The 12,111-nt window shown below is 38.6% G+C and overlaps 1 protein-coding gene across 3 annotated transcripts in view; it reads right to left on the reverse strand.

Annotated features, from left to right (window-relative positions):
• Positions 1–4,147: 4,147 nt before the first annotated feature.
• Positions 4,148–12,111, reverse strand: part of robo4 (roundabout, axon guidance receptor, homolog 4 (Drosophila)) — a 44,686-nt gene continuing 36,722 nt past the window's right edge. For all 3 annotated transcript variants that reach the window (XM_033650338.2, XM_033650346.2, XM_033650354.2), the window contains exon 19: positions 4,148–7,053. In XM_033650338.2, coding sequence (XP_033506229.1) covers positions 6,872–7,053 — 182 coding nt within the window. In that variant the 3' untranslated portion in view covers positions 4,148–6,871. The remainder of the gene's footprint in view (positions 7,054–12,111) is intronic.

A 12,111-nucleotide genomic window follows, 5' to 3' on the forward strand; every position in this document is an offset into this window, starting at 1 on the left:
ATATATATCACACTAGAGGCTGACATTGTTGTATTACATGTCATGCCCATCACACATCTTTTGACTAGGCGATGCCGGGATGCTGTCCATAATCACACAAGGGAACAGCAAGTTGCAGCGGTCATTTGGTTCCCTGTAAAAATACAGAGGCGGCATAAAGAAGGGACTTCGTAACGGATCTGTTGTACAATCTCTGTGTAAAAAGGGCTGTAATGCAGGTCACAAGTAAGTCTAAAGTCTTTGCACACAAGTCCCAATTCAAGTCCAAAGTCAAGACTGACAGGTCCCAAGTTAAGTGCCCTAATGTTCTGGGTTTTGAGTCAAAAAGTGCTCTTTACCAAATATAATGCCATTTTAACCATGATGTAATAACACTGGCTAAGCATTAGTTCACTGACAATCTAATATTAGCCTCAACTGCCATTCTTTGTGCACCTTCAAATGTTAAACAAAGTTGGAGGTTGTTGCGTCTCTGCCTTTAATTTTTGACCTGCACGTTTTGCATACTGCATATTGTTTGTTGACCACTGCATAGTTTTTGACATGACTAAAATTAATTTTTGGAAATCATTTTTTTCCAACTGGTGCTCAGTGACAAAAGGGTAGGTCTTTCTGGTTTTTTCATGCAACTTTTTTGGATGTTGTTGGATTGGTTCAAACAAAGTGGATCTGGGGTCTGCTTGAGTGGGAATAAATAGCATCAGTTTATCCAGGAACAAGTGGAGAAACAAGTAGTCCCTAGTTAAAAACTACAAGATTAGGGTGAAACAAAGGAAGTCATAACATTTAAAAAAAATCTACATACAGGACTATCTAAAAAAAAATGCATTGTCACAAAGCTGATACAGAGCTGATTTCCATACCTTGTGAAAAGTTGACATTTTGGACATACATGGTTTTCACAGGACAGTGACAATAGGCTGAAACAAAATGCTTAACATCTTATTGGCCAAGATGACCAGCAGTCATGTCTCCCAATAAATGTGCTAATGTGCAAGACACACAAGTGTGTGTGTGTGTGTGTGTGTGTGTGTGTGTGTTGGAGCAGTCAACTGGCCCTGTGTGACTGACAGAGCAATATTGAAACAGATCACCCATAAGGGTGCTATTGATTTCCAGTTAATTGAATGATTACCACTTTAGTATGCAACACCATAGTAAAACACTGCTGTCAATCAATGTGAGCGCATCACTGCCACCTGAACTGTCAGCTCCTGTAATCACACTAACTGATGTGGTGCTACTGCATCTCCATCTAGTTCCTCCTCGTGTTATATTCTATTTGTGTTCTTATATTCTATTTGCTTTGATTTCCTGTAGAATCCTATCACTTTTGTGGTTGCAAAACTAACCTCATTTCCCCACAGATCAATAAAGTTTCACTGTGTTGTATAAATAGTGGTGCCTGTAAAGTAACTGAATTTAAATGAATTGCTGGAGGTTTGAACTATGACAACCTGACGATGGAAATGTAATCCTGTAAAACTGCTACATGATTTAACACAAACAGGTCACACATAAATGATGTAGAAAGAGCCAAAAAAGGGTCTATTTTGATGACCTGGATCATGTCCCTTGATGTTGGACTGGCAGGTATATTATATAGCAAGAAGTTCAGCTGATTATACTCACTCACTGCTGCCTGTGTCTGGACTTAGCATGGTAACATAACAGACTACAGAGAAGACAGTTAATCTACATTTGTATGTGTCCATGTGTGTGTGCGCAGTGTGTCCATGGTTTTAGGCCATGTCTAATATGGGTCATTGGTTTGCTGACATGCTATATAAAGCTGGTATTTTGGCATACACCAAATTCTGTGATGCACAAATCCCACGGGTGGTGTGTGAGCATGTGTGTGCGCATATGAACTAATAAGACAAGCAGAGATACAGTAGTGTTTGATTCATTACTGCGTGAGCCTCGTAGCGTGTGGTCTAGTCCATCAGTGAGAATGTGTGTGCTGCTCAGAGGAGCTGGAGGCTTCGTGTAGAAACATATGGCCTTTAGTGGAGGAGACAGATGATGGATAATCTCTTTGGCAGTCCAGTATGCGCACACACACACACACACACACACACACACACACACACACACACACAGAAATAGTCCAGTACTTGCTGTATTGCTTATAGATTGTAAATGTGACATGGTGTGATAGTTCAACACAGTTTAATGCTTATTTTTTGTGCTAGAAAAGCTGTTTTGTATTAAAAACATTATTTGTTTTTAGCCTGCATTGACTCTTCTTCTAATTGCAGTCTGCTTGACTTTATCTGACAATAACTGCAAATGAATAGTGGCTGATTAATCTTCAAAATGGAATTCAAAAAGAAGAAAGACATGAAAAAAGCTCTGCCTTCCTTCTTTCATATTTTTGCAGAGAAACAAACCTGCTGCTCCTTTGAAAAGAAAAAATAACTGACCCCAGTAACTCACATCCCGATGTGTTTTTTTGTGTGTGTTTTGTTGTTTCAGCTCTGGTAATTATGGGCTGTTTTTTCTTTTCTTTTTTTTAATACACCACACATAGATTGTGATCCCAGCATGACTGCTCCTGTGCAGCTTATAAATGAAACAGACAGCAAAGCACTTCTTAGCTCAACATTCCCACTCTCATGTGAACCCGGCAACCTAGAGACAAGACATGGATTACTTTGAAAAGAGTGTGTTGTGCTTTGCAGCCGCATGACAAACACTCATCCTGAACACAAAGTCATTGAGGAAATCATATTAGATTAGATACATATTAGAATATCTACCAGGCCTTACAGCATTTCCTTCTTAATACTCAACTCAGGCAAAGTTTGATTGAGATAAAAAGTCAGAAGTGTTTGCAATAATCTGCTTTAAACAGGGAGAAACAACATGGAATCTTAGGTTTTCCTTTAATGACGTAACATTGAGTTACAGAGTTAAAAATCCCACTTCCTGTTTCTGTATAAACATAGATTAAGGTTTAATTATTCTCTCCAATGGGTTTGTAATTAGCAGCCATTATCAGGTACAGCAGCATTGTTTGTCTTGGTTAATCAAGCTAAACAGATGAGTTCTAAACATCACCTCCCTGCTCCACATAGCCATTAAAAACAGCAGGGGTCGATGGAAATCCTGCCCACAGGCCACAGAGGGACAGTGTGTAATGCAAAGATACTTCACTTCCTTAACTTCACTTCATCCACAGAGACTACTGTACCGTGGCAAACTCAAACAGTGAAGCATTAAATCAGGCTCCTCTTCTGTGGAACCATCTTCCAGTTTGGTCCAGGAGGTAGACACCATATCCAGATTTAAGAGTAAATTTAAGACTTTCCTCTTTGATAAAGCTTATAGTTAGGGCTGGCTCAGGCTTGCCTTGGACCAGCCCCTAGGTACTCTGATATAGGTCTTGTCTGCAGAGGGTCTTCTTATGATACACTGAGTTCTCTCTATTCATGTTCTATTCTGCATGTCACTAACTCAGCTTTTCCCCCTGGAGTCTTTGTGCTCCAATGTTTCAGAGGTTCCCTCGAATCGAGGTTGCACCTGAATCATGGATTGTGGTGGTGCTGCTGCCGTAGTCCTGCCTGATGCCTACTACTAGCCTACTGCTGTTATTATTAGTCATACGTCAACTACTACTACTATCACTGTCACACACATAAACTATCATATAGCAATATATACATATAATATACTATCATATACTAAAACTGATATTTTTATTCATATTTCTATTATCGTTATAGTTGCTGATATTACTGTCGTAGCTGTGTATCTATCTCTCTCCTTCTATGTATCACTTTGTCATATGAATTACTGCAATTTTACGATGTTGACCTGTTCTGTACGACATCTATTGCACGTCTGTCCGTCCTGGAAGAGGGATCCCTCAGCTGCTCTTTTTTAGGTTTCTACCATTTTTCCCTATTAAAGGTTTTTTTGGGGGAGTTTTTCCTTATCCGCTGTGAGGGTCTGAAGACAGAGAGATGTAATATGCTGTAAAGCCCTCTAAGGCAAATTGTGATTTGTGATATGGGGCTTCATATATAAAATTAAACTGAACTGAATTAAAATTGCAAGGTGAAAAACCCTCCACGAGAAACTGCAAATACATCCTGCATGGTAGATCTTTCAAAATAAAACTTGGTCCAGCTATCATCGGAAGTATGTATGAAGATATTTTTAATTTGAGAGGATAACATAAAAGACAACATCAGTGTCACAAGGGAAAATAATAATTTTAGCTTCAGTCAAACATTTTTGAGTACAATGTGAAACATGGCAGCAACTTTGACTTCACAGATCAGCTGGGACACATTCCAAATGTAAAGTCCTTGCAAAATGTAAAACTTTCTGTAAAAGATTTCAATTAATCCAAAGATTTTATTAAAAACTATAAAACACAACTTTAATGTGGACATAATAAAATGCAAATTCGTATATAAAAAGAAAAACCTTGATTACACTACAATTAGCGATTTTCTAAATATATATATATATATAAAAAAAATCATCACCATGCATACAACACTTTAACTTTTGAAATACTCTTACTAAAATTTAAGTTATTTAGAGGGCAAACCTCACGTTAGTTCAATTAACTGTGAACCAAACAACTTTTTAAAAATAATGTTTTGTCTGATGCAAACTTTTTTGTAACATTAAAGGGAGACACCCCAGGCAAATAGGGTAACATTTTTAACTAATAGATATCCTCATGAAACCACACCTGCTGATTACTTACAATAGGACAATTATTGTTTGTATATCAAGTTGTCTCAAATTTGGGGCGTCGGTAGCGTAGTGGATAGTGCCGTGCTCCATGTATAGAGGTGATGCCTCGCTGCAGCGGTTGTGAGTTTGACTCTGGCTTGCAACCCTTTGCTGCATGTCGTCCCCCGACTCTCTCTGTCTCCCCATTTCACACTGTCCTGTATATTAAAGGCAAAAAGCCCCCCCCCCCCAAAAAAAATCTTTAAAAAAAGTTGTCTCAAATTTTATGTTTAAACATGCAAATGAGGCATTATCTAATGAAAGACGCACTAATTTCCCTACATTTCCACACATTTTGTTTTATTTTGTTGAAATATTACATTTTAAGGTTTTTACAGAGGGAATTTTTGATATCTCTTTTTATCACTTCATAAATCAGAAACTACTGCCAACAGCCATGAATAAATCCACATGCTTTTAGGAATAAAATGATCTTTAAATCAGGTTATGAATGATATTTGAACAAGCCTCTCTGTAAAAAGAATATAGATAGGAATAAAATTGGAAAATTTTGTGTATGTAAGTGTTTCTGAAGTGGAGATTTTGGGCTTGGAGAAGACTATAAAATTTCATACATTTTTAGACAAAAATAAAACAAGTAGAATTTTAACTAAGATATGTACATAAATCTTCCCCAGTTGGTTACTTCCATTAAGACAATTCTTTTAAGAAAGGTTTTTCAGAAACGTTATGTTCACATATTTTCAAAGCAAAAATCTGAACATTGGATAGAGCCACGGGTGAAATTATTGTTGACACAGATTCAAGGTTTATACAGAGAGAATTTTGGATATCTTAATTTTTACATTATTTAGCAGAAAACACTGTCAACAGCCATAAAAAAAATCTATTTTTACCATGTTTTTAGGAATAAAATGTTGTAAATCAGGCTGTGAATGATATATGAACAAACCCCTCCATAAAAACCTTCAGAATGTAAACAGGAATCAAACTGGACAGCTTGGTGGATGTAAGAGTCAAAATTATAACAAAGATTTCACCATTAATCTTCCCCAGTTAATTATCTACATAAAAATATATATTTTTTTTATTTTACAAGTTTTCAGAAATTTTATGTTTAAATATGCTTTAAATGGGGCATTATCTAATTAAATATATGCTTTTTGCATGACAGAACACAGTCTTGAACTAATATAAACATCTAAATGTGTATTTTGGACATTTTCTTTCCACAAGTCTAAAAGACAACATCTTAAAGAAGCAAAATAGCCAAAAATCTCAACTCAAAATTGATCAGTGTATGGGTGAACTATGTTTTCACCTGGGGTGTCTCACCTTGAAAAATGAACGAGTGTATCAAGTAAAAAAAAAAAAAAATTAAATCTAAAAAAAATCCCAAAATATAAAAGAAATCATCAAACAATCAGGAAGACAGTAAATGATTTGGAATGTTTTAAATTTAAATAACATTTGTTGAATATGCTGAATATATACACTTGATCAGTAAAACAGTCTGTACAGAATCCCTAAGCGAAGCTCTATTTGGTAGGACTTCAGCCCTAATAAAATTTTGCAACAAACATGAAAAAATAAGAAACAAACATGTGCTGTGAGGAAAACCCTGGTGCTGTATTTCTTCTGCCTAATGACTGCTTTCTCACTGTCTCGAATCCTGTCTCTGTGTCTCTCTGGCCTTTTCAAAACACACTGGGTGAGAAGATCCCGAGGGAAGTATCTCATTATCCTATTCTCTAATGAGCGGGAAGGATACAGAGAGGGAGGAAAACTTTAGAATCTCAATGGAAGTCATTTGAAGGATGCAAAATAGTAGCTGGACGGCCCTGAGGTAAACTGGGAAAACTATTACAGACAAACAACAGGCATGCATCTACGAGCAGAGGCATCTGAAACATCAAGGCGTTGGCTCCAATTATTTTTCAGATCCAGATATTTACCTTTTCCTGACAGGGAAATCGCTACACATCAAACCCTGAATTATTCAGACCTCAAAATTCCAGAACTCTCCAACACCAGTAACTGTTTCAGTGTCATGTCTGTCCCATCTTGTCCTGCAGATCTGGCACTGCTGAGAGGTGTTTCTGAAGTTTTTAAAAAATTTGTTACGTTGTATCTTTTACCTTCCTGGCAGAGTCCCCTAAGTGTCAAAGGGTTTGGTGTTTCTGCCAGGATAGTGAGCTCTGTACTGAGCCTCCATTTCTTCCACCCACGCCATGCTCCAGTCCCATGCAGGAACAGGCTCCAGCTCGCTGTACGAGTCGCCCTCTGCACGAAATGACGGATACAAGGCGCTGAGGGGGGAGGCCGGTGGAGAGAAGTCTAAACACAAGAGAGGACACCATGTTGACATGCATTTCAATATCGAGTGGAGGGATTATATTAAAACAGAAACCCTTTTGCCTGTGGAGAAGCTAACAGAAGAAGTAAACATTTCAAGACCTCTGAGGAACACCTTTCACGCTGATTCTCTGAGGAAAAGCAAATTTAGAAGCTTCTTTGAAGCAGCTGTCTGTCACTGAAAATAAAACTATTCTAATATGTTTGAGGCACCAAAACAAACATTGCCAATTCACTGCAGCCACATTCTGGATTATAAAGGTACTATTATATTTCAAAGACCTCAGAAAGTGTAGCAGTCCAGGAATAATAACAGTTTATTCCAAGCTGAAGGGTTCATGCTATAGAGGCTCTGCCAATTCATGTGAGAGTGTGAAAGTGCATATTGCACTGTGTCCAAATCTAAAACAAGCCTGTCCCTGCTGCTCCACTGTTTTCACATGATTGGTCCACACTGTTTCTGTCCTTCAAGCCAGGTCATTACATAAGCACACTAAGCCTTAGTGTGGAGAGCTAAATGGTAAATGAGAAGCTGAATATTTTTCTGACTGCCCCTTTGCTGATGAAGCAACTTGTATTCAATGAGAATATCAGAGGCCATTGTGAACACATCCTGAGAAGAAAAACAACAGGGTACCTACAGCTTAGTTAGAGTTAGACAAGTTAGATTTGACCCTTTGAACTCTGCGACAGAGATAGTCCATCTGTGGCTACATTGGTATTTTTGCTTTTTGTGAAGTCCCTTCTTAGAGTATCTTCAAATGCTTTATATCCCTACAATCTGTACAACCTAAGACAAAAGATTATGTCAGTAGATAAACCATATTAATTGCTAAAAGTATTAAAATTGTGTCATAAAAAACACAAAAATCTGACATTTTTTCACAAGATTTGACAAAATAAAAACACAAAGCATACTGATCCAAAAGATTTTTAAAGGTAGAGGCATAAACAAAATATTTCTTAATACTCCAAAAGTTATTTGAACTATGTTCATTATTGGGTTTTTGAGACATGCTCATTTTCATGAGCAGAGTGAAAAGGTGAACCTTGTTCCTCTGATGCCATGTTGCAAGTGGTGCAAAACCACATGAAAACGCATGACTCACAACGTGGCACAATGACATCACTACGATGTGATGACACAGAAGACAGAAGCCTTGCAGCTTTCTGCTGTAAGAAGAATGGATGTTCTAGCTATTACGTGTTTTATTTTAGGTTGATATATACAGGATTAGGCAAAAATGATCTTCTGCTTCTTGTGAGGACATTCCCCAGGAAATTTCAGTGTTATTACAGCAAAATATCACATTTGCACAGCACATAAGGTAACGTAACGTCTGGTGTTCATGTACTATTGTTCTTTATGTGCCTGTATTTGAGAATTCTGTACTGTTTTTGTAATTTTCATATAATCTGTATGCAGCATTTACTGGATGTTAACTTAAAAAAAACAATGAACAGACTAGAAATAGGCAATTTTTATAAAATACAGCGACAGCTAGCTAGCAGACAGTGCATTCTGTGCACTGAGCATCCCGGCCAGAGGCAAAATACGATTGTTGTTGGTTCACTATCCTGATCAGCATTACGTTAATGTGAATGGCATTTGGTATGTTATATATTAAATAAATAGATGCCACCAATGATTTTGAAATTTTACAATACAACGTTAGAAATAAGTTCATCGATAAAATCCTACCTCCTAAGTTTAAGTATTTTTAAGACTTATGAAAGATGGATTTAAGATATCTTAATACTATTCAAGGCCTTACTTTTAGATTAATAAATTCAAAGCCTTTTCAGACTTTGTAAGGATCCATAGGAGCCCTGAAAAACATATTTGCCTCAAAGGCCCTCTTGACATAGAGTCACATGTTTGACTGACCTAATTTTCTATTTGATACACATGATTCTCCAAATCTTAAAGATGAAAAATGAGCAAAGCTCTCGGTTAGCAAGTTCGGTGTAGTTTCACCTGACCTGAGGCTTCCAATATTATTAAAGTTTATTATCAGCCACTGTGAGACTGCATTGTAAACTGCACAGAAAACACAAGTCTGTTTTTTACATCACACAGTTGTACGTGTGAATAAAGCTGAGACTGAAAAAGTGAGCCAAAAGTGAGTTTAGTAAATGGAATAGAGCTGAACTGTGCCTGCAGAGGGACAGCAGAGTGACTGATGAGGTGACACGGCGGGGGGGGGGGGGACACGACTCATCTGGGGGTTTAATCTGCTGAAAGGTCCTAAGTAATTGCCTGGTGACACTTAAGAAATTAGACTTAATGTCTTTGTGTCTCACAGCAACAGCCACATGCACAATCACTGACGCACAGTGGCATATATGTGGACACACTCTCTGTCTCTAACCTCCAAAAAGATATTTTTCTTCTTTACAGATTTAGAATCTAAAACATCAAAATTAACTTGTGTCATGAGTTTCATATTTGACAGATTTCCTGGATGTCACTAGTCTGACTACAGGGCTGCATATTACCACATGTGATCATTCATAAACAGAGGATGCCATCTAGTGGAGAAATGCAATAAACACAACAGCCTGGGATCATCAGTCTGAGGAGGATGTTTATCATTAGCCATTCATTTGTGTTGTTGAATACTCTCAAGCACTGTATTAATATATTTGGACCTGACTATCTTTAAGGGGGCTGAGGGACAGTGACATGCAACTCAGACAAAACATCCCATATGGCCAGTTCCAACGCATATGACGTATTTGTGGTGAAGACTTTCATTGAACAGGCTGAGGCTATGCCCAATAGGTTTTCAAACATATCTTACAAACCCAGAGTGGTTCAGTATGCTTTTGACAGAGCACAGTCGCCTGAGTGTGATACACTTCTTCAAAAAAAAAAACATCAGACAAGAAGCCTACAAGTCAGTCTTGTCCATTCTTTATCACCACATACAATACACATGCTGAACAAATCAAATGCATCGTTATAAATAATTATCCCATTATTGAGAGTGATACTTTGTTGAGTAGAGTCTTTCCTGAACTCCCTATATTTTTGTTAAGATGCGCCCCGACACTTAGGGACAGGCTTATGCATTCACATCTTCCAGCAGACAAAAAAGGCACTTGGTTATCCAAACCGTTTGGCACTTTAAAATGTATGCATTGCTGTCACTGTGACAACATTGTGTAAACTGAACATTTTGTTGATGATAATACAAACAGAATTTATAAACTAATTGATTTTATTAATTGCAACACTACTTTTGTTATAAACCACCTCACTTGTCCATATGTGGAAGGCTTTCTCTACATAGGCTGTACAAAAAGATGCTGGAGAGATTACATTGCTGAGCATAAATATGCGATTGGAAATGGATGACAGCTATGCTTAAGGTAACAGCGGTCGAGGTCAGGATATTGACCTTTGTTATGAATGCACACCATCCATCGCCTCCCAGTTGTGGCAGAAGGGGTATAGCTGCCCAGATAAGGGTGTCTAGTCGGCTTTGTTGCCATAGCTCCCAAGGTTAAGGGTAAAGGAGACTGCCCTATGCTCAAGGCTCAACAGACAAGAGTCTCTTTTTAAATATGTGCATTTCGTAAGAAACAGTCAAGGGGATTAAGAGCCAGCCAGGTGAGCAGGCTTGTTGTTTAAAGGGAAATTTCGGTTTATTTCAACCTGTCTCCTATCGTCCTAAATTTGTTTCAAGTGACTAGTAGTCTGAGTGGGCGGAAGTTCACTGCATAGATCAGCCTCTCATTGGGCGGAACGAGCCACCTGCTGAAATCCCGCCCTACCACCTCCGGTTGTGTAGCAGTTTTCAACCGTTTTCAACACGTCCTTTACTAACTTTTGCAGTGTTTGATCTTGCAGGAATGTAGCCATTTTTCTGCCATGGTTCGCGTCCTGTAGGCAATATTTTTGTGGGCGTGTTACACCAAAACCTGTTTCCCCCCAGCAATATTTTTGCAAGGGCACCGTTGCTGTGGCACCGCCCAGAACGATTGTGATTGGTTAAAAGAAATACAAGCAGCCAGGGCGTTTTTTTGTCCAATCTCAAAGTGAGAGGCGGCCCAGCCAGACCTTTCTTTTCTTGAGAAAGGTCTGCTGAGTGACACTAAGTGACTAGTGACATAAAAATAATAGTTAGCATGTTAGCCATTAGCCTAGATACAGCACATAGTAGCGTCAGACCTGTTAAAAGTAAGTGAACGGGCATACTTCAAGTGTAAAGTTAGTCCACTAAACAAGCTTTTTTTTCCACAAAGACCACCTCATATCATTAGGATAAATGTCAGAGAACATATAGAAAACGACATGTAAACGTGTTGTCTTACCTTACCGGTGTGCTGCCATGTTTGTTTATCATTTAGCTCTGCTTTCCAAAGCGCGGCCGAAATATATCTCGCGAGCTCTAGATAAAGCCCAGCTGGATACAACTCCAGGTGGAGGTGTCTCGTCCTCGGTCACATCCAGACCTTGAAAATAAGGCTGCAACCGGTCCCATTCCTTGCAACAGAGGCATTCCTCTTCTGTGGGCATTGGGGCACAGCATTCACAGGTACACCACCAATCTCCAGAGCTACGCAGCCTTGCAGCAGCCATTCCTCCTCTCTCGTCCTCTACCTATTGCACCTCTCTCTCTCTCCTCCTCCTCCGTTCTTCAATTTCACGAAGCTCTTCGTCAGTGTATTTTGGCTCAAATAAATAAGGGTGGCCATCAAACTCTGCAAAATCAAATTCCTCCTCCACAAAGTTGAACTCTGGCAAAAAGTCAGCCATTATTCTATAAATCTTTCATAAAATAAATGAATGAACTTGTCAGGCTACTGTCCGGTTCTGCCTTCCAGCTGTTGCTGCTTGTTCTCCCGATATTTCGGCCGCGCTTTGGAAAGCAGAGCTAAATGGTAAACAAACATGGCAGCACACCGGTAAGGTAAGACAACACGTTTACATGTCGTTTTCTATATGTTCTCTGACATTTATCCCCACTTGAAGTATGCCCGTTCACTTACGTTTTAACAGGTCTGACGCTACTATGTGCCCCGGCTGTATCT

This window comes from Epinephelus lanceolatus, chromosome 11 (genome assembly GCF_041903045.1).
Source record: "Epinephelus lanceolatus isolate andai-2023 chromosome 11, ASM4190304v1, whole genome shotgun sequence".
Lineage (NCBI taxonomy): Eukaryota > Metazoa > Chordata > Actinopteri > Perciformes > Serranidae > Epinephelus > Epinephelus lanceolatus.